The sequence below is a fragment of the Gadus chalcogrammus genome, chromosome 17, assembly GCF_026213295.1.
Source record: "Gadus chalcogrammus isolate NIFS_2021 chromosome 17, NIFS_Gcha_1.0, whole genome shotgun sequence".
NCBI classification, from domain to species: Eukaryota; Metazoa; Chordata; class Actinopteri; order Gadiformes; family Gadidae; genus Gadus; species Gadus chalcogrammus.
The window spans coordinates 11653006-11680925 of NC_079428.1; the positions used below are offsets into that span (position 1 = coordinate 11653006).

At 43.4% G+C, this 27920-nt stretch overlaps 3 protein-coding genes across 3 annotated transcripts in view; all 3 read right to left on the reverse strand.

Moving 5' to 3' along the window:
• Positions 1–14652, reverse strand: part of rbm46 (RNA binding motif protein 46) — a 56430-nt gene extending 41778 nt beyond the window's left edge. Inside the window, exons 1-6 of the mRNA XM_056575655.1 lie at positions 14537–14652; positions 13236–13376; positions 11323–11503; positions 10443–10599; positions 9969–10098; positions 5111–5208 (exon numbers count right to left, since the gene is read on the reverse strand). Of these exons, the coding sequence (XP_056431630.1) occupies positions 5111–5208; positions 9969–10098; positions 10443–10599; positions 11323–11503; positions 13236–13347 (678 nt within the window). The 5' untranslated portion in view covers positions 13348–13376; positions 14537–14652. The remainder of the gene's footprint in view (positions 1–5110; positions 5209–9968; positions 10099–10442; positions 10600–11322; positions 11504–13235; positions 13377–14536) is intronic.
• Positions 14653–18018: 3366 nt separating this feature from the next.
• Positions 18019–24213, reverse strand: LOC130369998 (lecithin retinol acyltransferase-like). Its single transcript, XM_056575624.1, has 5 exons — positions 23872–24213; positions 21969–22074; positions 21627–21701; positions 21069–21221; positions 18019–19229 (listed from the first exon to the last, which is right to left on the reverse strand). The coding sequence occupies exons 1-5, from the start codon at positions 24060–24062 to the stop codon at positions 19074–19076; spliced, it is 681 nt and encodes a 226-aa protein (XP_056431599.1). The 5' UTR covers positions 24063–24213; the 3' UTR covers positions 18019–19073.
• An 832-nt stretch (positions 24214–25045) lies between these two features.
• The window catches only part of LOC130369913 (lecithin retinol acyltransferase-like), a 3565-nt gene continuing 690 nt past the window's right edge, over positions 25046–27920 (reverse strand). The window contains exons 2-3 of the mRNA XM_056575520.1: positions 25908–26158; positions 25046–25742 (exon numbers count right to left, since the gene is read on the reverse strand). Of these exons, the coding sequence (XP_056431495.1) occupies positions 26006–26158 (153 nt within the window). The 3' untranslated portion in view covers positions 25046–25742; positions 25908–26005. The remainder of the gene's footprint in view (positions 25743–25907; positions 26159–27920) is intronic.

The window sequence follows — 27920 nt, forward strand, 5'->3', positions numbered from 1 at the left end:
TGTAGTAGATAGGTAGAGTAAGGCAGGGACACAGCGGGTTGAGAGTAGTAATGCGCGATATAAACGATGTACGATATGAACGATAAAAAATGGCCTACGATAGTGATATTAATTCTATCGCTCTATCACGATAATGCATGTTGATGAGGCAAAATAATAAAAAAAAAAATTGGTTTAATTTTCGCAAACCCGCAGTTCAACAAACCCGCATGTGTGCAAAAAACATTAAATCATTGGACAAAAAGGTCTGGGGCGGGGTAAAGCGTTAGAGGAAAAAAAAAAAAAGGGGGAGAGAGCGCCGGTGAAAGTTAACAATCATGGATATCCAGCAAGATATATATTGATCTGCGGACCGGTCCAACTCCTCGCACCAGGGTTCGTTTTGAAGCGAACCGAGACCACCTCCGGCTGGGTCTCGGACCGGCTGTTTGGTCCGTTCCCGAGTTTGATGGTTTGTATTCACAATAGAGCCCGACCGATATATCGGCAGGCCGATATTATCGGCCGATATTAGGCATTTTTCAAACTATTCGGTATCGGCATTTATAATGGCCGATAAATGAATATAAAAAAATATAAAAAATAATAAAAAGGTTTGTCCACCAGAGGGCGCTCTAACGCCCAAACCCGCTGATTCAGCCAGAGTTAGGCAGAGTGAATGACGGAGATCGACGGAGATCATCGGTGTTGTTCATGTGTGCAAGTGTGTTCATGGTAAGTTGGCAACTGTCATGAGACATACATTGCTTGAATAACAATTAAAAGAACATCCCCATCAATTCTCTAAAGTCGATAAGCATGACTTAATTCATGACTACCATGACCAGTTTTGCTGTTGTTACGTGTTAGCTGAGAGTGAAAAGGATTTAAAGGATAACTACAAATAACCAATGTTAGGGAAATGTGTTTGTTTTGTTGCGCGTTTCTGGATTTTTTTTTTTATATATAAATATATATATATATATATATCGGCCGATATATCGGCATATCGGATTTTTAAATCACAAAATATTCGTATCGGTATCGGCCTTAAAAATTCTATATCGGTCTGGCTTTAATTCACAACAGCCCAGAATGTCCGCACCAAGGGACCAAACTGGTTTAGTGCGCACTAAACACGGGAATCAATTCAAACAGACAAAATCTGTATCAAATAGACAAGCAACGGCTTGGCTGTTCCGCTTTCACACTATGGAACACAACCTCCATTTGATCGATAAAAAATATCACGTGATCGACAAAATTCTTAACAATCAATGATTGATCATCAATTAATCATACCCAACCCTAATTGTCAGTTCAGTGTCTGTACTTATCTAAAAGGAGACCAGTTTTACCTATTCTCTGCATCTTGGGTGACATTTAAGAACCAAGGACTTAAACTAAGTGTAGTGCCTTTTAGAATGGTTTGCACTAAAGGAAAGAAACCCAATACTTAACGCTTATTCTTTGTTAAAGTCCCTGCAGCTAATGTACTTGAATTGAAATTAATTTATATGCAACATTATGTTGAATGATTACAGTGTTGAACAATAAAGGTTCTCAAAACGACATACTATATTTCTCTTTTTTTTAAATACATTTAGCAGTTTTGCTTTCCTTAGGGTCTATGTAACCTGTTCTGAAATGGTTAATTTATGATTTTTATATTGTGATATATAACGTTATCGCAAGAGGCTGCAATGTATATCGCAATATGGATTTTAGACCACATCGCCCATCCTTAGTTGAGAGAAAGACAGGGTGGGTCGAGCGTCCACACTGCATGGAGAGAGAGCCAGCATTAGCAGAGCTAGCCAGGGACAGAGCAGGGAGAGAGAGAGATAGCTTTGGTAGTGCGAGGCAGGGACACAGCAGGGATTGAAAGAGAGAGACAGCTTTCGTAGTGCGAGGCAGGGACACAGCAGGGAGAGAGTGAGACATGATGGGAGAGCGAGGCAGGTTCACAGCAGGGAGTGAGGAGAGGGACATGATGTTGGACTGAGGCAGGGACACAGCATGGAGAGAGCGAGACATGATGGGAGATCGAGGCAGGGAAACAGCAGGGGGTGAGGACGGAGACATGATGGTAGAGTGAGGCAATTTCCCAGCAGGGGGAGAAAGAGCATGGGTAGAGATCGAGGCACTGACACAGCAGGGAAAGGGTTAGGGAGACATGATGGTAGCGAGAGGCCAGGATACAGCAGGAGAGAGGTGGTGGTAGAGCGAGGCAGGGACACAGCAAGGAGAGAGAGGTGGTGGTAGAGCGAGGCAGGGACACAGCGGAGGGAGAGGAGGTGGTTAGAGATAGACAGATGTTTTTTTCAGGGCCGATACCGATACAGATTATTAGTAGTCAAGGGGGCCGATAACCGATATTTGGAGCCGATATTAATTTACAGAAAAAGGGAAAATATCGGTGTCAAAATTTTGAAGAATACAAACTCCAACACTTAACTTCATTTAAATGCCTTTAACCACTTAATCGTCAAATCCCGCCGGCAGGCAAGTTTTAGTTACACCACCCCTTCCCCCCAACATGCTGGGTCAATTTTCGGCATCATTCAGTTGAGTGATATAGTCATGTCATACACCGTTTGAAAACTTAGAATCTCAGGAATGTCATCCAATGTCAACCATTCGGTGGAATAAATATGTTTAGCGAATATAGATCAAAAATATCCTAGTGTCTTAGGACAAAATAGCCCCCCTCACCCTCCTCCTCCCTTGGTCCATTCTAACTTTATTGTCGTTGTGGAGATCCTTAGCAATGAGTTGATACTTCATGTTGGGTCTTGAAATGTTCATAAGAGTCCACAGAAATCGAATATCAATATTATTTTAGTCTAATTACATTGTGTATATGCACAAGCCATCTTATATAAAGCAGCCGAAAAATAGAAAACGGAAACGCTGCAATGTTATTTTGTAGAAAACTGCGATTTAGGGTTTGAAATCCGCTATTGCCGTCTGATTCATGGAATCCACTTTGTTCGCCAGGGTCTCACGGTGACATCAAGACAATGAGGCGATCACTATCAAAACGGGGCATGTATACTTTGATTGACAGCTACACCAGCAGACAGCAAGGGTCGGGCCTTAGATATCCTAATATCCAATGAAAATACCTTTCTGACGATATCCAGCATGTCAAACACCGTCTCACGTGTGGTTGAGAAAACAAATGCGCATGGGGTGTGCGTAAACTAGCAGGCTCTTCCCCAGAGTGCGAGTGTGAAGCAAGTGGTTGATTTGCGCGCTCGTGTGTGGTTTTATTTTTATTTACTTTTGTGTGTTTGGTTTTATAAACATTTTGAAAGATGCCTAAGCGCCCGGAGAAGAAAGGAGGGGGAGGGAGGGAGTGAGTGAGGGAGGGAATCATGTAAGTAGTTATTTTTGTTTATTTTCACATTGTTATTAGGGATGTCCCGATCCGATATTTGGATCGGATCGGCCGCCGATATTAGCAAAAAAATGCATATCAATATCGGATCGGCCTTCACGGGAAAATCCCGATCCGGACTCCCGATCCAGTTTGTTTTCAAAACTCCGGTCCGTGTTTTCGAGCGCACCAATGTAAGTAATCCATTCCAGTTTTTTTCAGCTTTTCCCCCCAAATCCGGTCCGCGTTGTTCAGCACACCTAGCGCACACTGTGTGTGTGGTAATTTGACTATTTTCTACTAAGGTTTTGTGTGTGTTGCTTTTATATATAATGTTATATTGTTTACAATATTGTTTACACTCTTGTTGTTCAAGAACAGAGCACTGATGCCAATTCAGTGTGTGTGTGGTAATTTGACTATTTATTATTTTGTCTATTTTGTGTTTATTTAACCCTGAATAAACAGGTCAGCTTCTCATTACCAACTATTGTGGATTATTCAAACTAACCTAATTAAGTTGGCTAGTTGTTCTTAAGAGTAAAACCCTTTTCAACATGAGTAGTACAACAAAATAAGTAAATATCTTTAATCTTTAATACATGCTTGGATCGGCCGGTATCGGTATCGGCCGATGCTAAAAGCTACAATATCGGTATCGGATCGGAAGTGCAAAAAGCTGGATCGGGACATCCCTAATTGTTATTGCACTTATTTTTGTTTATTTGTACATAGTTATTTATAGAATTTTTACAATTTCAGTTTTGGTGTTTATACCATTGCAGTTTTCACTTTTTAAGTAAATATAATAGTCAAAACACTGTTTGTTTGAGCTTTTTTTTGTCTGTCGTGGCTCTGCGTGTAACCAGAGCGTGTAACCAATCAGATGGTGCTGTGGGTTGGACAATGCTGGAGACAGCGTAGTGACAGCAGACAGAGAGGTGCGGCTGCATCAGAGCCAAAATAACCCCGTTTTAAATTGATCTCTTATCGGCCGTTTGTGTGGATCTCTTAAAAAAGGCTAATGCCGATATGCGTCAAAATGCCGAATATCGGCGCCGATAATCGGTCGATCCCTAGTGGTGGTAGAGTGAGGCAGGGACACAGCAAGGAGAGAGACAAGAGTGAGGCACTGAGGCGGCGGGGAGAGAGACGTGATGGTAGAGCGAGGCAGGGAAACAGAGGGGGAGAGGTGTGTGTGTGTGCAGAAAGTGAAGTGAAAGTGGGATTTGGATGAAAGCGTATATAAAGCAGCATCCAGAATAAAGTATCAGGTATCAAGGCATCAGGCGTTGGGTCTTCCGGCATCTTAAATGATGACCTCAGAGCCCTGCGTGAGTCCCCAAGACAACAACAACACCAACAGCCCTTACAGGAAGCACATCAGACAGACTCCATGTTGGATACCGCAGGACCCAAAGCCCCTTGGTTTTAAAGTTATGTGGTCTCAAACTGACGCTTAATGGTTGTACATTTGTCTGCGTGTGTGTGTGTGTGGTAGGGGTAATATGGCCCCGGGCCATTAAAAAGTCACGTCGGGACAACAAAACAATAAACACACTGGTCGTATCAGGCCGGTTAGTTGCTTAAATCGAAACCTTACAATCACACACACACAGACACACACACACACACAAAATGTACCCTCACAAAAAAACACACTTATATTATTAAACACGGAAACACTACCACATAGAACACGTTGACAGGTGCGCATTGAAACGCAGAGAAAGAGAGAGGTGAACGTACATATAGGACCCTGACGCGCTGCATGGTCTCCTCATCCACGTCCTTCTCCGGCTCCGCCCAGTCCACCTGGATGTTGAGGCCCCACAGCTGTAGTGATTCTGTTGTGCACACACACAAATACACCCAGAGGACATCAGCACGTGTGGTTGCCAGGTTGTGGTTAAACAACACCCAGTAGCTCATTTCCCTATTGCTCATAACCCTGGCAGGCGGAGGGGCAGTTTAAGAAGCTTGGAGGATTACAACCGTCATTCGGTTAATGTGCTGGTGAAATGTGGCCCTCGGCAGGTAACCAATCAGCTCTCTGGCAACAGAAGGGAGAGCCAACAGACAGACTGTAGTGATTGTGTACTGCGGAGAGTCAATTTAATGGTCTCTCTCCAAGTGAGAGCACGTGTGCACCCGAGCAGTTTAGCACACGCTTTTAGGTTGACTTAAAGGGGTGTTGCACGCAGGATGTTTTTTTATCTTTTTCAAACGTTTTAATATGCATGATATGATCTTCAACATTGCAATATATGCCATTGTAGTACGTTCACTGAAATAAGACCCTGACTTAAGAGAAAACCGGGGGAAAATTCCTATGTTTTTGCAAATCTCTGCCAACCAGTATGTGAACTTTCCACTGGGCTCCGCACACAGGGAAGTGTTATTTTAGTGACATCAAAGTGCCTTTTGGTGTACTCCTCGACGTCACAACCAAGGGACACCGTCGGCGTGGATGTGTGTTGCCCCGTCTGGGCCAACATTGTTGATGATGGCGTCAGAGAGAAGGTGAAGCCTTTCAGACTCTTATTGTACAAGGCAAAGGTGAATGGATGTGTGAAGCTCATGTTTTCTCGTCAGCCGATTTAGATGTTCGCTTCATACTTGTCAAAGATTGGTGGTGTGTGGGGTGTATTTCATATACAACTTTGCTGATTAAAACACATATACACAACCACGTTTGGCTACTAAAAGAGCATCATAAAATCGCCCCGGGTCGTAACCATGGGGACAACATGCCCCCCCCCCCCCATCCTTCCTCGACCTTTCAGCCCCATATGTATTTTTTTTACATCTCAAAGTCTTAAAATTCAAGCTTAAACAGATGGTCCGCTTCCACATCAAAGTCCCCATAAAGATGTAACGTAGTAGTCTATCCTCTGTCACCATCTAGCAGATAACCACCGGTACTGCAGAGCATTACAGATGCTGGTGGGTGTGAAGGACATTTAACAGACAACACACTCAGTATACATAAGGGCTGCCACTAACATAATATTCTATTGATTATGATATCGTTTAATCGATTAACCTCAACGAAAACTAACCATTTTCATCCAACAATGCATAGAATTGAGTTTGATGGCTTTAGCTTGTAATGCTCTAATGTTGTAGAGCTAGTGGGATACACTTCTAAACTGTGAATTTAATCCCTTGGGAACAGTGAGATATCTGTTAGTATAGTGAGATATCTGTTTAATTGTGGCTAGTTAGGCTTTTGTCTATTGTCCCGACAGCTTTGCTTGGAGCCAATCACTGCAATCAGGTTGGTAAATATCTGTTGAATATCCATGTCTTTCTAACAAAAAATCAAACAATTACATCCAAAGTTGAAATCCCAGCACTGTAGGATAGGAAAATGAAAGGAAATTATTTTTATTATTATTATTATTAATAGTAAAGCGGGCTGCTAATTGAATGCCCACTGTGTTTTTGCCTTTTCTGTCGTTCATCCTTCCAGAGTAGCAACTGCACGCCTTCTTTCCTGGGCCTCGTTTCCCGAAAGCGTCGTTAGCCTAAGTGGATCGTGAAGTGCGTCGAAAGGGCATCGTAGAGTTTTCACTGTGTTTCCCGAAAGCATCATTGGTAACGAACGTTGTGAAAACACTCATAACTAACGAGTACTCCAGGGGTACTCGTAGGACGCTAAGAGAATCGTTAGCCTACTATAGCCTCAGTGGCGTCACCATCGGACATTCCGTGTATTGGATGCGTTTTATTAAAACGCATTGCGCCTTTATGTTCTTAGTTTGGTGATTAATAAAGATTATTCATTTATTTATTAATAAAGATGTTAAAATGGCCAAAAATAAAACGGGACAGTCCAGAAAATGTTTGCGCAGGCAGGGCACTCAAAATGTGTGAGAGAAAGTGGGGGGATTTGTGCAGACTGTGACATAGGCTACTCATAAAACATAGCCTAAAATAACCCAAAAAATAAAAAAATTAACAAAATAATTAATGAAAGAAAAATTAAAAGGCAAACGGAGCAGGCAAAAGGCTGGGATATGGTGGCGATTGTTCACGTTGACGGGGATGTTTAGTGACATGGGGAGGAGGGGTTAAAAAAAAGCCGCGATCACTCTTCGGCGTGATTCCAAACCAGCAGCGTAATCCGGGAGGCCGTCCCGAAACGGATCTTCCTCATCCTCATCCTCGTCCGGTTCACCCAACGCCACCCCAGCCTTGGCTGCAATGTTGTGCAACATTGCCGTCACGCAGATCATAGCGCACGACTTGGCTGGCGCAAACTGGAGCCCTCCGCCGGACTTGTGGAGGCATCGGAAGCGCAATTTCCACCTGCCGATTGTGCGCTCGACAATGCAACGGGCCAGACGGTGGGCTTCGTTGTACTGTTCCTCGTGGACGTCTCCCGGGTTAGCAACTGGGGTGAACAGGTGAGGCCTAAGCGGATAGCCACTGTCTCCGAGGAGCCGCCACTCTCCCCTGGAGGCTGCAGCCAGCCGTCCGATGGAGGACTCGCGGAACACGAAGAAGTCGTGAGTGCTTCCAGGCCATCTCGCTACGACATCCAGGATGATGCCCTGATGGTCGCACACCACCTGGTAGTTGGCAGCGGCATATCCCTTCCGACAGATGTAGACGTGGCCATCAACGTGGGGCGTGAGAATTGGAATCAAAGTTTATAGCCAATCAAATGATCAATCAAGGAAACTTTATGCGGAATCAGATTAAGTCGGCTCTCTTTGCTGCGCAAAGCATGTTTCAGAAATCAGCCCATTAAGATAAATGTAGTTGTCACACAAGCTATTTTAAATTTTTTGTCAAATGGAATTATTTCAGGGTGGAAAATGCCGTGAAACGCACAGTGCATTCAGGATTAGGACTGATATATGTCGGCTTAAGCCTAATCAATTGTGTTTTAATGTCTTTAGCATTCATATAATTGCAGTTAGGCTACTCTGCTGTTGTCCTTGATGGGGAGATATTTTAACCCTTTTTAACACAATTTTCCTGCGACATTCCTGCGTCTCCCCCTCCTACGGAGCCCATTTTAGCACCGTGTCAGTAGACAGTTAAAATCCTACGACGTCGTTAGCGCAGTGCACGCGCGTTCATGTCAAGAGGAGTTTCGGGAAACGCAACAAAGAAATTATCGATGGTTCGAAAGATCCATCGGGAGAATGATCTTACGAGCGAAGATCCATCGATATCGGGAAACGGGGCCCAGGTGGTGGCGCATTGCAGAAATGCAGCTGGGGTATGTCATTTACATTTTGCACAGGGAACAAAGTAGGAATGCGCGATATAAACGATATACGATATAAACGATATAATATGGCCTACGATAGAGATTTTTGTTATATTGCTCTATCCCGATAATGCATGTTTGACGCGATCTATCCATGACCCGCGAAATATAAAGAGCCACGAGCTGCAACCGTCTGCAACGCATCGTCCGCGACCCGCGAAATTTAAAAAGAGCCACGAGCTGCAACCAGCTGCATCGCATCATCCGAGACCCGCGAAATTTAAAGAGCCACGAGCTGCGACCGGCTGCAACGCATCATCCGCGACCCGCGAAATTTAAAGAGCCAGGATCTGCAACCAGCTTCAACGCACCATCGTCATCTAAGTAAATATGGCTGAAAGCGAAACGGAGGAGCTGGTGATTGCGCTCATTTCATGTTCCTTTCAAAATTGTATGCGTTCATTTTGCACTTTTATGTTTTAATATCAAGTATCTGTGCACACACTTGGAAGATTTTTCTTTATTTAAAATAGCCATGCCTTGACGTATTTCCCTAATTCACAGTATCCGTTTCTTTATTAACAAGTATACGTCATTACACAGAAGATTTTTTCTTTGTTAAAGTCTCTGCAGCTACAACATTATGTTGTATGATCACAGCTTTGCACAATAAATGTTCTCAAAACGACATACTAAGTTTCTTTCTTCTTTTGTTTTATACACTAAGCAGTTTGGCTTTCCTTAAATTCTGTGTAACCTGTTCTGAAATGATTCTATTATGATTTATATATCGTGATATATATCGTGATATATATCGTTATCGCAATAGGTTGCAATGTATATCGAAATATGGATTTTAGGCCATATCGCCCATCCCTAGAACAAAGCGGACATGTGGTTGTCTGCTAATTTAAAGTATTTCGGTACTTCTGAGGCTTTTGGTCTGGGGAAACCTTGACATGAAAACCGTTTTAAAGCACATTCGGGTGCAGCAGCAACTTGTTTCTTTTATCTCTAGGTGCAAAAGGCGACCGACATTAATGACGCACTAAGGAAAATTATGTTCAAGTAACACATTTAGGATAACAGATTTGATTTAACGAATTGCGTCTTAGAAATAAAGAAAACAAATTCAAACACTCGCATTTTCGAAATCTAAGTCCATGATGAAGTCATTTAATAGCCAGACTTTCAATCTAAACTACCAAAAAACCATCCCCTTCTCTGCTCCCTCCTTTGTTACGTTTCTCCGCCATTGATTGAAAGGCAGGATGAATTATCCGAACCAGTCAGGAAAGAGATGCCCTGATTGGTCAGAGCTGAGCCGTGTGCGGTGTAAAGCTATGCGAGTGTGTACTGGTGTGTATGCTAGAGTGTTACCTGGTATGAGTTTCCTGCGGGCCATTGCTGCAGCCTTGTGGGACTCGTACTCTACAAAGGCGAAGCCTCTGTTCCTGTTCTTATCAGTAGCACTGGGATACACTATGACATCCACAACTCCCTCTGTTACCTGCCCAAACAATCACAGAATAATCAGTCAATCTGACTACAGTAGGATGGGACTCCATTCATTACATTACATTTAAATAGCTGACACTTTTACCTTTTACCTTACAATAAGTGCATTCAACAAGGAAGATATAACCCAAAAAGTTCAAGAATCATTAGAGTTCATACAATTCATAAAATAAGCAAAGAAACTGCTAAGGGGTACAATATAATACCATGTATCGGACAGTGTCGAGGCTGCAGTATGGCTTTGACAGCAATTCAAGTATTCTCAACAGATAAAAGATTGCGAGAGTGCATGAGTGAGTGTGTGTGTATGTGTGTGTGTGTGCATGTACTGTGTACCTTCTTCATCTCCTCCATTATCTCCTCTTTGTTCTTGTCTTTGGGAAGTGAGCCCACAAAGAGACGGCAGTTGTCCAGACTCACGCACACTCCGATGTACTTCCCCGGTCGGATCTCATAGTTATCCAGCATGTGGATGGCCTTCTGCGCCATCTCTCTGAGGAGAGGAGATAGAGGGAGGAGAGAGGGGAAGAGAGCGGGAGGAGAGAGGAGAGATTAGAGAGTAGGAAAATAGGGTAGAGGGGAGAAGCGATAGGGGAGAGAGAAGGGAGAAAAAGGAGCAGGGATAGGAGAATAAGAGAGGGGAGGGTAGAAGTGGAGAGAATAGCAGAGAGGAGAGAGGCAGGGGGTAGGAGAAGAAAGTAGAGAAGATTAGAAGAGGGTGGATGAAGAGGGAAGAGAGGGTTAAGGGGAGAGGAGAGGAGAGGGAATAAGTGCAGATGAGAGGATTTGAGATGAGAAGAGGAGAAAAAAATGCAAGGGAACAATGTGTTACAAATTGTTAGCGGTAGGGATGGAACAGTTCAAGTAAAACATCATTCCTTTCAGTTCGCTAGCCACGGTTTGGGCAATGCATGTATTGTTCGGTTAATTTGTTCAAGAAAAGAGAACAGTGCAATTTGTCAACTGTTCCACCCCTTGTCAACAGTTATTATAGAAACATGCTATGTGGAAATACTGGCTTCCCCGACCTCAACATTTCATCTTGCGCTTGTGTTCTTTCAGTGTCCCCAATCTAGCAACCTCTTTGAGCTTCGAGCCTGGGCGGATGAATAATTTTACTAGATCATTTTACCGTAAAACAAAGAAACTTCCCTCACCACGGTCCGTACCGCTCTCTCTCTCTGGTGCTGAAACCCTCTCTCTCTGTGTCTCTTACCTTTTGGTGTACATTACGAAGGCATAGCCGCGGTTCTCTCCGCTGAACTCCATCATGAGTCTGAATGTGTAGATGTAGCCGGCCTTCTCGAACACGGGCACCAGCTCATCCTCATACATGTCCCTGGGAATCTTCCCGACAAACACCTCGCTGCCCCTGGGCGGGGGCGGGCCGTCCCAACCTGACAACCAATCAGGATAATGCTCTATTCAATGGGGGGGTACTACAGCCTCAAACCGACCAATCCTAGTGGATGATATGCAGTTTGATCGAATGACTGGTTAGCTTAATTATCACAGCTTTAATTTAAGTTAATAAATTAAAGTTAATTCTGGCCTTCTGGGTTAGGGTTAGTACATTTAAAAGGAAAACATTCATTTTCTTGTGTTGTGACAGTGTTCTATTAAAATGCTATTACCAGTCAAAATTAAAAAAAGATCCTAGAAATAGATTTGGAAATGCAAACTCCCAAAACTCATGTATGTGAAAGGATAAATAAATGAATCCAAGATAATTTGGGAGGGTATGTACCTAAAAGTCATTCATAGTCTGTCATCAGTTTGGCATTGACTATTCAATGAACTCAATTTCATTGGGTAGCAGTAAAAAAACACTCGGACACTCATTACAGCAGTAGACACATACTCCCAGACTCATTACAGCAGTACTGACATTCTTTACGCCAGTACACACACTCAACAATCCTTACAGCAGTAGAGATACACACACACATCACAGTAGTACACATACTCACACACTCATTATAGCAGTACACATATGTCTATACTATAAGTAAGGAATAATCCCCTCAAGGCAGGGCAATAAACAGTTTGATATGCCCGGCTCGTGGGCGGCTTACCGTTTATTGCCCTGCCTTGAGGTGATTATTCTGTTTATTCTACTTCTCGCCGGCCAACATAATAAAACAAATAATACTTTAATAATTAGCCTTTTTCTTATTCGTATTGCATGCTTATTAAATGTATACTCTGTTTAAGTTCATCTCCCTCGAAAAGTAGTTCCCTTTAGAACTACGTTGAACAACATTAGCACAGCTGTAGGTAACTCGTTTCTATAGCAACCACACAAGGCTGCATCTGATCACTAGTTTAATAATGTAGTTGCTGCATTCGTATCAAGTCAGCTTTAATGACGATCGATCAAACATGCACTCCTTATTCCAAATAATTTTTATTTGGAATAAATGTAGGCTATCAATGGACCTCATGTTTGAAATGTATGTGATAGAAAACGATACAAGCGGCGTATTGATCTACTGTGCTCAGTCAGCAGCAAGTAGAACCGACAAGTCAGCGGGCAATATGCCGGATTAATGCACCCCTCCCAGCCAATCAGAATCGAGCATTCTTAAATGAAGTAGAATAAGTAAGGGATAATGTATAGAACGCCGGTCATTATCGAGAAAATAAGCCCAGACAGGGCGAACAGGACACCGACGCGCAGCGGAGGTGTCTTGCTTCGCCATGAAGGGGCTTATTTTACGATAATGACCGGCAAAGTTCTATACATTATCCCGCTTATTACACGGCTACTTCCCAAAACGAAACAATTTATTTACAATGTATTTGTTACCAGCATTCATAGTGTTGGTCAGCAGAGAAATAGTCTGCCCAAGACGTTGACGTCGTCGCTTAGCAACCGACAGCGCTTGGGTTGATACGTATCCCGCTTATTACATTGACAAGTTACCTGACTACGTGCGGAGTGAAACCAAAGGCAAAAAGTCCTTTTGTTTATCTTGACAGCGGTCATTATTCATCCGGTGCCAATGAATTATCAAAAAATAATTGACCGCCGGAAGATGTGAAGTGCCCATGCAAGTGAACGGAAAGTTGAAAAGACCTGTGTAATAAACATATTTTATATACAGCAGGATATGTATAAATCCTTACCTGGGGGTGGGCCGTACTTCCGCTGGCCGTTCTCCTGCATCATGCTGTATCCGGTCTTCTTCATGAGCTCCAGGAGCGCCACCTCTACGGGCACCGCCTGGTTGGTATCCATACCACAGTCCCGCTCCGTTATGGCGATTTCTGCGAAAAGAGCACAGTTAGGTTAACATTAACGTTCGCTTCACCGACGTGGTGTAGGACAGGAAGCGGCCCTTCAAGGTTAGAGTTAACTCTGTAGTTAACATTACCTTAGGGTTGAGATAACTAAATTCAAGGAACCTTTTTTATTTAAGGTATATATTGTTGTATATATATATATATTTTGTCACACTCAAAGAATAACAAAAGAGCAGTTGGAAGTAACGTGGAAACATGGGAGTAGTTGTCTACCCAATCATTCTCTGTGAAAATCGGACTCATGTTCACGGATGAGTTATTGAATAAAAGCTGACTAAAAGTCGTCACTTTTGGTCACGTTTGTAACGCATTAGAAGATCCTTGTAGTGGCAGCTGACGGAGGGGTTGTAGTTTTTTTAAGTTTTTAAGATATTGGATCATGTTTATCCGGTCTCTCTCTAAATCACAGCAATGTGCCGCGGGGAACTAAAGTCGCCATCAACGGTATCAGTGCCGTTGTCTAGCGGTGTGTACCTGCCAAGGAGGCCTCCTTGGGAGACTTACCAAGTACCCTTAACTTAACTAAAATGCAATTAAAACAGTGACATCTCCCATTCCACTGTTGGAAGTGCATCCCACTAGCTCTACAGTAAAATGCAATTCCGGTGTGACTTTTGCGCACGTATACGGTATATAATTCAGGTTCAACTGACTTCCGAAGTGAAAAAAACAGTTTTTTGCTTTTTGATTGATTATGTCAATCAACTTTTTCAGGCTTATTCTTTGCGGGGTATGGCAACAAAAAATTTAACTATTTTAAATAGTACAATTGTCAATGAATGGGAAATACCATCGACCCCGTATGGACGGTAGAATAATTAAAACGCAGAATTACCCGCCAGGTCAAGTCTATGGTGGCTCAAAAGAACAGAGGTCTATTATTATCATTATTACTATTAATACATCTTAGTAAGCTTAATTGATGAAGTATCAAATCTCTAACGCGAACCTGTTTCCCGGGAAATAGTACAGAAGTAATACAGAAGTAACTTCAAAGTGCGGGAAATGATCGTAAAGAGCGCTAACATTAGCTACGCTTGCTAATAAGCTATCGCACATATCGGGAACGTTTTACAACGTCTTTATTCTAGAGAACACGTTAATGTATCACCCAGGTGTCTCACCAAAGTGTTTACCGACTGGCTCTTGGGTGGAAGTGAGTAGCCTGCCGAATACAGCGAGTAAGCCCTGGCTGCAGCACGCAGAGGCTCAACTTCTGAACGTCTGGTCTGAATCTGAATCCGCCTGCCCAATAGCACCCGGAAGAGGAAGGTTATTGCGCGCTTTATTGCGCACCAAGAGGTGAGTTGCCGTTCTGTTCGTGTAAATTATAAACTAGTTCAAGAAACCAACTAGTTGATGATTAAACTATTCATAACGTGCATTGGCCTCATGTTTATGTCAGTCGTGTGAATAATACTATTTTTTGCCAAGTTACCGCAATGTATCAAAATATATATTTTATCTTATATTTAAAATCCAGGTATATAAACACAGTAACCAATGCACTGTATTTGTGTGTTTCTACCCTAGTTGTCACGGTTAGCGGGTGACAGCCAGGCCCGAATTGCAGACTGTTCAGGTAAAAGGATAATTTAATAACTTTAAAAGGCAAGGAACACGGATGACACGGGGAACACAGGTAACACACGACAGAACTCACCACAAACTAAAATGATCTGACAAGGAACAAAGGAAAGACAAGGGCTTAAATACCAAACACACAGGGCACGCAACGAGTAACAGCTGAGACACATTAAGGAGGGAGCAGTAATCACACAGGAGGGAAACCTGACATGGGGAGAAACAAGACCGATACCAAAGTAACAGGTAACACACCAAAACAAGACAAGGAAACAGACAGATCATGACAGTACCCACCCCGCCCCCCCTCAAGGGTCGACTACCAGGCGACCCACGACATGCCAAAAAAAAGAAAGTCAAATCCAAATAGGGTGGGTGGAGGGGAGCCAGGGGGAGGGATCAAAAAAATAAAGTCTGGAGGCCTGCAACGGCGAAGACCCACAGGTTGGCGGCATCGGCAAAGAAGAGGTAGATGGCGGGCCCTTTCTGGAAGGTCTGGAAGGTTTAGAAGGCGGAACCCCTCGGGAAGGCAAGGTAGAGGGCGGGCCCCTTCTGGAAGGTTTAGAAGGCTGCACCCCTCTGGAAGGCAAGGTAGAGGCCGGGCCCCTTCTGGAAGATCTTGAAGAGGGGCACCCTCGGGAAGGAGTAGGGTTCAGGAACCGGACAGGGCTCGGGGACCGGAGTCAGCTCAGGGGCTGGAGAGAAATGTCGAACCGGATGGCACTCCAAACTCAGCGCCCTCACTCTGATAGTCCGTAAGGCGACACGACTTGAAGCTACAGCGCTTAACGTACGCCCCAACACAGCCTCCAACAAAAAAAAGGCGTCCGCTGGGTCCAATGATGGTCGGATCATTCTGTCACGGTTAGCGGGTGGCAGGCAGGCAGGTAACCCAATTGCAGACTGTTCAGGTAAAAGGATAATTTATTAACTCAAAAAGGCAAGGAACACGGGTGACGCGGGGAACACAGGTAACACACAGGACCGAACTCACCACAAACTAAAATGATCCGACAAGGAACAAAGGAAAGACAAGGGCTTAAATACCAAACACACAGGGCACGCAACGAGTAACAGCTGAGACACATTAGGGAGGAAGCAGTAATCACACAGGAGGGAAACCTGACATGGGGAGAAACAAGACCGATACCAAACTAACAGGTAACACACCAAAACAAGACAAGGAAACAGACGGATCATGACACTAGTATGTCGGTGTGGAATAAAGAAGGTAATCAAAAAATCATTCACTTGAATTAGAACAGGATTTGAATATCAACATTACTGCATGGCCTTACTCTTTGCACAGTGCATTAAATTTTGTTATTGGAATTCTGCGTTGTCAATGATCAAAATAAATGTAATGAAAAATACATTCCTTCATTCATTCTCTGTGTCCATTTGTTACCCAACAGATACTTTGATTGACCTTGTGTTGCCTTTGTGTGTGTGTGTGTGTGTGTGTGTGTGTGTGTGTGTGTGTGTGTGTGTGTGTGTGTGTGTGTGTGTGTGTGTGTGTGTGTGTGTGTGTGTGTGTGTGTGTGTGTGCTATAACATCTATCATTTTTCTCTTTACAGATCAAACATGTTTAGAGCTGGGGTAAAAAAAATAAAGAATCAATGATGCAAAGACTTCTGTTGTTGGTTTATTTGACTTAGATAATATAATTGAGTGTACAAAATAACATGTGTCTTTATATATACTGTTTTAATTGTCACTCTGAAAAAAAAAATGCTATATGTGTGTGTATGTATATATATATATATATATATATATATATATATATTATATATATATATATATATATATATACATATATATATCTTTTTATTATTATTATTATCATCAATATTATGTAGGCTGGTATTGACATTTAAGATACGAAAAGAAACATGTTTTCCCAAAATAACTACATTTTGGCACATACCAGGAGGACAGAGTTGATCAAACGTAATACATTTAACTTACTTATCAGCTCTCCCTGTGTATTTCAATGGAATTATATTATAATCTATATATATAATAGTTGTATTATAATCTTTATGTAAATATCACATAAGAGGGAGTGCATTGTACTGAATATCAGCACTACAACAGCACGACCTCGATTGTGATAATGCTTTTATACAACAGTTCTACAAGCACCATTAATTAGTGAACATTTGTTTGTTTATTTAAAGATCCCATGCCATTCTATTTATGGATGCTTTAATATAGGTATTAGTGGGCCACAAACACAGTATTCAAAGACGTCCCCGAAATTCAGCCGTGGTGCAGAGTTACAGTCACTCCGAAACAGTCGGACATTGAGCTTCCCCCAAACGCGCTGTTTCGGTGGGCGTGTCAAGGCAGGTCAAGGAGGGGGGTAGTGGTGTGGCCCTGAGCAGCTTGTAGCCACAGTACCATGCGCTCTGTATACGGTGGGCGTGTCAAGGCAGGTCAAGGAGGGGGGGTGGGGGTGTGGCCCTGAGCAGCTTGTAGCCACTGACAGTACCATGCGCTCTGTTTACGGTGGATGTATCGCAATGGCTCGTAGAAACCCATATTATGCATAGATATCTATATCATATAATATATAATTTATATTATCACCTGGCCCTGAGCAGCTTGTAGCCACGGTACCATGCGCTCTGTTTACGGTGGATGTATCGCAATGGCTCTTTGAAACCCATATTATACATAGATATCTATATCATATAATATATAATATATATTATCACGGCCAAAAGCTGTGTGAGCCTCCAGACGATAGGCTATTATGAATCTCTAACGACCGCGTCTACTTCAGATTGATGTGGAAGTGGAAGAACCAGAGACGTCGGAGAACCCGACGAAGTCCTTTGTGATTCATTATATCGTCTGGACGCGCACACAGCTTTTGGCTGTGATAATATGTATTATTTGATATAGATATCTATGTATTATATGATATTATTTAGATATAGAGCTCCAGGACTGTAACGCAGTCCTGGAGCAGTCCCACACCACTACCCCCCTCCTTGACCCCCCCTCTGACTCCTTCAGAATTCTTGTGGGTGGTTACGAACCAACCAAGTGGGCAGGGCCATGAATAATAATTTGACAACGCTACGTCACAGTGTCACCTTATCCAGATCAGCTCATTTCTTCTGCCTTTTTCCTTTCATTGCCTATTGCATTCAGCAGACAAACTGCATAGATTTCAAACTTACCACAGCTCACAAACTTATTCAGACCTATGTTATTTAACAAACAATAGGAAAAATGTGATTTTAATGGCATGGGCTCTTTAATGATTTATTTGGCTCCGCCAACAAATAGATCCGCAACTGGACTGGGACTGAACTGTTTCCAAGCAACACATGCACACATTAGCTAGCTAGAACATAAACAGCGAAGTCAGCACGCATGGAATGCCTCTTGTCCAATGAAAATACTTTGTCGGAACTAACTTGTATAAAATATAGATAACGTTAGTTATTCTACATTCTACCATGTGGGTTTTACGCTACTGTCCGTAGGTGGCGCCCACAACTTTAGCCCACTCCTCGATCTGCGGAGGCGGAGTCAGACGTTTAGACGTTGAGCCTCTGCGTGCTCATTCATTAAAAAACTAATGCAAGCAAAGATATAAGCAAAACACCAATCAACTTCCGGTCGACGAGGATGCTGTGGTGATTGACAGCTACGTGTCGGGATCTTCTCACGTGCTTCATACCTAGTTGAACTGGTGGCAATTCGGCCAATCAGCGGGCTTTATTTAAAGGTTTAAGGCGGGATGCTTGCTGTAGTTTACGTGCGAAACAGCTTCAATTAAAAACTCTCATAGTACAATTAAATCCTTTGAATTGTACAACTTTTTGACATATTATTGCTAGTAGTACAATGCAATACATTGAATTGTACTAATAGCAATAATATGTCAAAAAGTAGTCAGAAGTTAACATCGTTTACAATAACCAGTTAATCCATTAAATAAGATAGAAAATAGGAAAATCAATAATATTTTTTAAAACTGTATAAATCACTATTAAAGATGTATCCTGAAACTTTCATTTTACTTCATTTGTTTCAGCGTGTGCGTGTTAGTGGGTTTTCTAGGAGGCCATCCAGATGATGAAAGGCATGGTGATGGCCGGCGGGACAGCGCATGCGGACACCGTCCTGAAGTAGAGCAGTAGACTAGCCCACAACAAAGCGGTCACCTTGGCAACGCGGCGACTAAGCAACATCTTCCGCACCGTTTTACAGAACTGGGATGGAGAGAAGACAGGGAAAGAGAGAGCAAAAGACAGTTTAGTTGCATTCAATTGTCACTTTAATGTAGTGAAGGCTGTCAGAAGTAGGCCTTTTTTTAATCAATACACAGGGAGAGAAAGTAGTGTCAGTATTCCACTTTGGCCCGCAGATGGTGCCATCTTACCGGAATTGTCATTATAGAGCAATTGTTTGGAGGGAAAAAACAGCATTTCATCCCATGTTAAATTACACTTGAAAGACGCCTTTATATTCAAGAGAGAGACTGTATAATGGAGAAAACAGTTGCCAATGTCTGGTGCTTCGAAACAGATTAATTTATTAATTTGATCAGAATAGATTTGTGGTCATTTGTTGATTGATTGTGAAATTATTTGTCATTTTGAGGAGACATTGCTTTGAACTGCCACAGCTCTTCTCATGCTAGACGTGGAAAACAATGTTTTGATGAGCCAAGAGTTGCTGTATATTGCATTCTATGTAGGATTTAACATGACTACAACTCTATTAAGTCTCACAATGATTTCTGATGTACAAACCCCATAGCAAGTTCGCTTTCATACTTGAAAGCGGACTTTGATGTATAGTAATGCATGGTTTTATTGTTCTCAGCCTCACTTTGAAGTTGCTTTGGATAAAAGAGTTTGAGGATAAGCAAGTTAGACACTGACGCTTAAGATATGCCTAATTGAGTTTCAAGTTCATCTACAAGAAACAATTTAAACGCTTAGATGAAAACTAAAATAATTGAACTAAAATTAATTAGAAGTGAAGGTAGTCAGGAGTTAATATGGATCCCAAGCCAGCTAGAAGATGAAATAGAAGTAAATGTATTGGTCAGAAGATAATTTAGATACCAAGCCAGCTAGAAGATGAACTACGAAAGGCATTAATCAGAAGTTGACTAAGAGGCTAATGTGTAAGTGATTTCAGCTTGACTTCGAACGCTATGAAATTGAAAAAATGTGTGGCATGGGAAACCTTGGATTTGACACCTGTTTCCTCTTATTTCAGTGACAGTGATCAAATGGGATTCCACGTTGAAGATCATAAAAGTCATATAACCACATGTTAAACCAAAAGGGAGCTGGGTTCTCTTCCCCTTTAAGCCAGTGTGCTGATGCATGGTAACATCACAACAGTGACAGGAAGCAGGCTGAAGGAAGGAGGCTGTGGGAACTCCAGGGTTGTGACAGCATCTGGTTGACGCAGCGGCCATGGCAGCCTGCGGTCTCCCCCGACAACAAGTCCAACACAATGGAGTGTTTATGGGGAGCTGTGCCGCCCCAGAGGGACTAAGCAGCTCAATTAAAACAACACTCAACCTTCTGTGGTTGTGGTATTAATCTCCACCAGGGCAACCCAAAAACGAGGATTTGAAGGGTGGGGGCCCTTGGCACAAGGGGGACGCATGGTTCCGTGTGTGCTTGTGCGTTGGGGATGTGTGTGCGCACCTATGTGTGTTTGTATTTGGATATATCTGTGAAAAGAAATCCATCACATAAAAGTGTTCTTTCTTTGTTAATTAAGGACTATGTGTTTGTGTGTTTGAATCTATTTATTTTTTCCGGTTTGCTATATGCAACGTAACCCTGTGTGTGTGTGTGTGTGTGTGTGTGTGTGTGTGTGTGTGTGTGTGTGTGTGTGTGTGTGTGTGTGTGTGTGTGTGTGTGTGTGTGTGTGTGTGTGTGTGTGTGTGTGTGTGTGTGTGTGTGTGCATGTTTGAGTGTGCGTGTGTGTATGTGCATGTTTGTGTGTGTGCCTGTCTGTGTGTGTGTGTGTGTGTGTGTGTGTGTAAAATGGTTCCAGTCAATAACCCTTAATGGCTGACCCACCTGAAAAGTCTGGAAGCTGACCAGGGTGCCGTAGCGACAGTACATCACATAGTGCTCACAGTTGTACCACAGCAGGCTGTAGCGCACTGAGCCGCGTAGCTTCTCTGCGCGCCGCGCCACCTCCTCTCCCCCTAATGGCGGACGGCTGCACACCTGGCCCAGGGAACGAATGGAGAGCTGAGAAAACGGGGGCATTTTGGATCCATTGGAAAGCACAGTAAATATATACACTGTAGGGTAGACTCTGCTAGCTTACTGGAGCTAATACAATGAATGCATAAATAATAATTATATATATATATATATAATATGTGTATCTATAAATATACATATATTCCTAAATATAATTGTATACAGATGGAACATAATATATCGGTTCAGGGGTGTAGGTTTTGATTCAGAAGTTCAAAACATATGCATGTCAACTATATGGGACCAGGTAACAGGTTAGTGTTGTGGGTTTTGGAGCAGAAGGAAGCAGACAAGGCTTTGGGAGTCCTCCTGGTCTGGACAAGAGCCTTCCTCCTTTTCGTCTTCTTCCTTCTCCTCATCACTTACCTTGTCCCTCCGGTTCACCAGGATCTGGGATCCGTAGGCAAAGTCCTCTATAGAGTCCACCCTCACACTGGCACACTAGGAATACAAATGTGTGTCACACACTGGAACGGGCAATCTATGTATATTCTATATCACTTTGAGTTCAAGTGCAAGACCACTGAGACAGACTGAGGGTTCCAGTTTGTATAACAGGGAACAAAATAAATTATTCAGCAGCATCCTCACGAGTGAAAAGGTCAAGTTGGCTCTTTTTGGACTTCAGTCATCGGCTCTAGTGACAGTGGAAAAGGAGTACATGGGAATATAAAGTCAAGTTTCTGCTCAGACTGATCTGCAACCTACCTTAACCAGAACTCCCAGTATGAGTCGACCGTTGGTGACCATCTGCCCAATCTTCCCCTGGTCCTTAGAGAACATTGGCAGGATATCTGGGATGAGGTGAGCCACACTGGAGAGGACAGGACAAGGAAGAAAATAAGAGGGGGAGGAGGAAGAGGAGGAAGAGGAGGAGGGGGAGGAGGGGGAGATGGACAAAAAAAGCAAGCAGAGAATGGAAGAAAATAAGAAGGTAACAAAGATGAACCGTGATGAGTGATAACAGGTTCTTTCTTTAATGAGAATCTTATCAATAGAAAAAGAGGCGAAAAAGTTTTAAAAGCATTATGATATTAAACTTACTGACATCATTCAAAGTTAAATGTAAAAATACAAATGCAGTCAATTGTTACAGAAAAAAAGGGGTTAAAATAGTTTGGTTATTACTGATGATGACCCTATCAGTGAATGATAACCTCATACTGCGATGACCTCCCAGTGTTCATCAGTTCATCAGTCACTTACCATATATGCATGTTAGCACAGATGTGTACACACTATTGCTACAGGGCATGTGTGTGTATGTCCGTGCGTGCTTGTGTGTGTGTGTGTGTGTGTGGGTGTGTGTGTGTGGGTGTGTGTGTGTGTTTTTCCCTATTACTTTTTGTTTTGTTTGTTATTTAACGCTCAGAGAGCAAGAGAGCAAGGAGCGCTGGACAGGACTGAGGCTGCAAGGGAAGCTTGCCTGCCTCCAGTCAGCTGATCACTCTGTGTCCCACTCGATTCTAAAAAATGCAGCTATCGATGCGGATATCCTAATTTTTACAGTAAAGGCACGCCTCCAGGTGCTGCCAACTAAACTGAATCTGTCCATCTGGTATCCCAATAATCATGACTCTCACTGTCTACACCATGGATAGCGTCAGACCATAGAGTCTATGTCCCACATTTTAAACGGCTGTAATGTTTACCAAGGACTATACATAGCCAGGCGTGACAGAATTGTTGACATGTCACCCATGTTTGATTCCTCTGTTTTGTTCTACAAACATTCATGTGTGAAACCAGAAATGTTTCAATGCAATGACCCCCATGTATTTCAAGGTATGACAGCAAATACACCAGATGTCATTGTGATTGATGAGAATAGCAGAGAGGTTTTCCTATGGGAAGTTGGTTGCACTTTCGACTCAAGTTTAGAGGAAGCTTTCCTCACTAAACAAGTTAAGTACCAACCATTAGTGCAAGCTATTATACGTTTAGGCTATAAATGCCAGCTCATCGTTTTTATTTTCGGCAGCCTAGGTCATGTCCACAGGCTGGTGGTCAGAGGCTTGAGAATTATGAGGTTGTCCATATGTAAAGCAAAGCAGCTTGCAACATATTGCTCAATCTCCTCCATTATAGGCAGCCGAGCTATTTGGAGGAGGAGGTGTGTTCTGTACCCATAGATTTTCTCTGTCTGTTAACAGACTGTGTGCAACCAACGTTGATTGAATAAGCTCATGTGTACGTACTGTCTATTCTGTGCATGTTTGACTCAAGTACTGCAACATGTTGTTTCGAGGATGTAGGGCATCAAAAGCAACTGAAAATATTTGTGCCCTTGCAATGTATTTTATAAATGCGGACACAAATAAAGACATTGAAATGTGTGTGTGTGTGTGTGTGTGTGTGTGTGTGTGTGTGTGTGTGTGTGTGTGTGTGTGTGTGTGTGTGTGTGTGTGTGTGTGTGTGTGTGTGTGTGTGTGTGTGTGTGTGTGTATGCCTGTGTGAATGTATGTGTGTGTGTGTGTGTGTGTGTGTGTGTGTGTGTGTGTGTGTGTGTGTGTGTGTGTGTGTGTGTGTGTGTGTGTGTGTGTGTATGTGTGTATGTGTGTGTGTGTGTGTGTGTGTGTGTGTGTGTGTGTAGGTTTTGGTCCACACTTACTATCCCCCTCCCAGGTAGATCCCAAAGTGTGTGAAGAGGGTTCGAGGCACCTCGAGTAGGTCTCCCCTCTGAAAGAGCAGGTCGCACTCCGTCTCCTCCTCAGACCTCTGCACGCTCGCTCGCCCCTTCTCCTTCCCCCGGGGTCTCTGGGCGGCGATGAAGAGCAGAGAGAGGAGGTGCAGAGGGAACATGGCGTCTGATTGTCAGACAGAATGGAAGAGAAGGATAGCGGAGTGGGAAGAGAAGAGAAGCAAAGAAGCTATCAATGCAGCGCTGCGTTGATTAATGCTCGGGATTATTCCCCCGGGTGGTGGGATGGGGAAGGAAAGAGAGAGTATCAGAGAGAGAGAGTGCGAAATAGAGCGCAAGGGAGGGGGGGAGAGAGATTATTAGAAGTATTGCAGAAATGGCATGTATTGCAGAAGTGGCTAATCTTGCTCAGCTACTTAACAACCCACCAGATGAAGAAAAACTTTTCCCTCAGTTACAACATTTCTCAATATAACACACATGGTTGTTGCTTCACAAACATCAAACTCTGTGAGACTAACAACACAGACTGATTAATGGCGTCAAAATCGTCGCATATGTTAGACTCATAACTCATTCATGTGCGCACACAGACAAACACAAACAACCTCTCTCTCACACACACACACACACACACGCGCGCAAATACACACACGCAAACACACGTACAATGTGTTTTCCACAAGATTGACTAATCACTGGCTATGCTGTGATTCCACATTCCTTAACAACACTCTGTGATAGAACGAGCAGGACACAAAATCAAGGGAGAGAGGAAGTAAAAGAGGGAGGGAGGTTAAGAAAGGGGGTGGGAGAAGGGAGAAGAGGGCAGTAGAGATAAAAATGTTGACATGTAACACATGGGCTGAAACATATCATTGTTCGAATTATCTTTATGTTTTATTGAAACTCACTACCACACCCACACAGGCTATTCACACACACGCAAGCACACACACACACACACACACACACACACACACACACACACACACACACACACACACACACACACATACACACACACACACACACACACACACACACACACACAGACACACACACACAGACACACACACACACAAAAACGTTGTCAGTACTTGAATTGTGACACGATGCAAAGACAAGATCAAAATCTGTTCAGAACATTTTATTATTTTCTTTGATGAAAATACAGTATAAAGTGTTAGGATATCAAAAAATATATAAAAAATCTACAAACTTCAATTTGACTGTTAGAAAACAATCAAAGTCAAAGAGTGGTTACAAATATTTACAAAAGCATTCCGTACATCCCTGCGTCGTATATCGTCTGATATATGGACTGCATGTAAACAGTATACAACACAGAAACACTATTTACACACAATACAAAGCTTTCACACAATGTCCCATCCCGGAGAAACAGCACTTTGTGGAATTTATGTCTCGAAGAAGTTCCGATCTGAACGAGTTGATGCAGAGCGCTCCTCTAGAGGAAGGCTAACCAACCTCTGGTGCGGGAGCCATACGTGTCCCTGGGCAGAGGGCCGCAGTTAGCATTTATTAAAAATGATATACATGCTATCTACATGCATTTGATCGTGAGTAGGTTCGAAGACCGACAAGGCGAATCATTTATGGATTAACAATGTACACAGAGGAATGGAAATGATGTCACTTTTCTTCATACCACATCAGATGTGCGAGTGAAGTCGACATAAGAGGCTCGTTGAGATTTCATGGACTGCTCCGCAGTTAGAAGGTGGACTGTAAAGGGAGACGGAGGAGAGTGTTTCCCTCCCTCTGTCCTGGCGCGGGAGTCGTGGCTCTTGCTCTTGGGCCGAGGCCACTCCAACTTCCTGGGAATCAGCCAATCGCACAAGGGTGTTTTGGAGTTTTTTTTTTGGGAGAGTCAAACAGAGGACACATACGAGAGACGTTTGTGAAGTTGGAAAACAAGAATCGGGATGATGTAATTTGTTCCTTACACCCCCCCCCTCATCTCCACCTCCCTCCCCTCCTACCGATGATGACCCCGTCCAGAAAAGTCAGGTCAGCATTCGTACGCGACGATCTTTGTACCACACAAGTCTAATTTCCTCGTAACCGTCGGTCACCGGGCCTAACTGACCATCCACAGGGTGAAGGGGACGAGGAGGGATGGCAGGGCGGTACCCAGGGAAACGCCCAAACACACCATGGACGCCATGCCCAGGAGCACGGAGAGGAGCAGACACCGCTGGTCTCGGATCAGAGACTTGCACCACTCACAGAACTGAGGAGGAGAGGGGAGAGGAGAGGGGGAAAAACATTAATTACAATTTCCCTTAAGATACATCAACATTTTATAACTCAAACCGACACAATAATTCACCGAGATCTTAATTTGGTTCATGAATCTAACCCATCAGCTCAACGCTAAACTCAATGGGGCGTTACTCAAGGATTAGGGGAAGTGGCCAAGCATCGCTCTCTTAGCAACATCAGTGGAGCGCGCTCCTCACCGCACATCTGGAACGCGCTTCTCTTCGGCGTCCCGTAAATAAACACCGGGTCAGCCAGAGAAGCCCTGTTTATTTAGAAAGCTCTTGAGCACAGTTACTAGTAGAGGGAGACCGAGAGAGAGAGAGAGAGAGAGAGCAACATTTTCCATATTTATTTCATATTTTATTTTTCCACATTTTCCATGCCAATATAATAAAGCCCATTGAATGTTGAATCATCATTTTTATAATAAATAATTGTTATAATAAGTTATAAGAATATGTAATTGACATGGTAAGTATAGCAGCATGTCGCCACAGCTAACTTTAAGACGGGTCAGTTGTGAGTCGTCTCTGGCAACCGCTTACAGACTAAGTGGATTTAATTGCAATATTTAGGGTAGCCGAGAGGACAGTGTGTGGCGGGGTTCAATCTGGGAACCTCTCTGGGTCAGATGGGATTCATTCACTGTGGGTTGTCCGTCTCCCCCTCTCTCTCTCTCTCTCTCTCTCTCTCTCTCTCTCTCTCTCTCTCTCTCTCTCTCTCTCTCTCTCTCTCTGTGTGTCTGGTGCTCTCTCTCCCTCTCCATCCACACTCTCTATTCCCTCTCACTCCCCCCTACATCTCTGTATCCCTCCCTCTCTCTAGCTCACTCCCTCCAGCCTCTGCCTGTCTTGCCTTAGTCCTCCACTCCCCCCCTAACCCCCCACTCTGTCCCCCACCCCCCCGCCCCCCCCTCTGTCCCCCCTCCCCCCCCGCCCCTGCGGTGCAGGTATGGCGGTTGGTTCTTCGTCATGCGGACCACAGCTCATCTCAACCCGCTTCCCCCTCTGCAGCCGACAGCCAATTAGTGTCTGGCTTGCGCTCAGCCCACATGAGCTGGAAACCTAAACCTAGCCTGTCGTCTGCAAACCCCCCCCCCTCCCTCCTTCCCCCAACCCCCAAAACACTGGAGGGGAGTTTGAATGGAGACCTTGTTCTTGGACAGGACAGAACGAACTGGAGTTACCCCTGGTTTTAACCCCTGGCAGCAGGCCTCACCTAGTGCTAGTTAAACGACCACGACACGAGGGATGGGGAGATGGAAACTTGTGTTTCCATCCGGATTCCAGGTTTACTTAGGTGGAGAGAAAGAGATGAAATAAACAAAAAACAAGCTTGGCGTGAGGTGTTGAGTGCTCTGGAGTGGTTGTCTGGTGGTCTGAAGCTGTTTGGGTTAGTGTGTTGTGCTTGTTTTGTTTATTTAGATTCGGAGGCCCAGATGTGTACCAAACTTGTTTTGGGGTTTTGTTCTGACTCTTATAAGGATGAAACAAAGACATCAATGTTCTTGTTTGAGTGCAACGAAAGAGACCCAACTTTGGTATTGTTGTTGAAGTCCACATTGCTCTCTTTCAACCACAAAAAGAAGGAAGGAACTTTCTAACAATAATAATGTGCGCATCACGATGTGTAAAGAGAGAGATGAGAGGGAGAGAGAGAGAGATGTGAGAGAGGTCAAGCTACAGGGGAAAGAGATCACAAGGAAGGATGAAAGAGAGATGAAAGCAGCC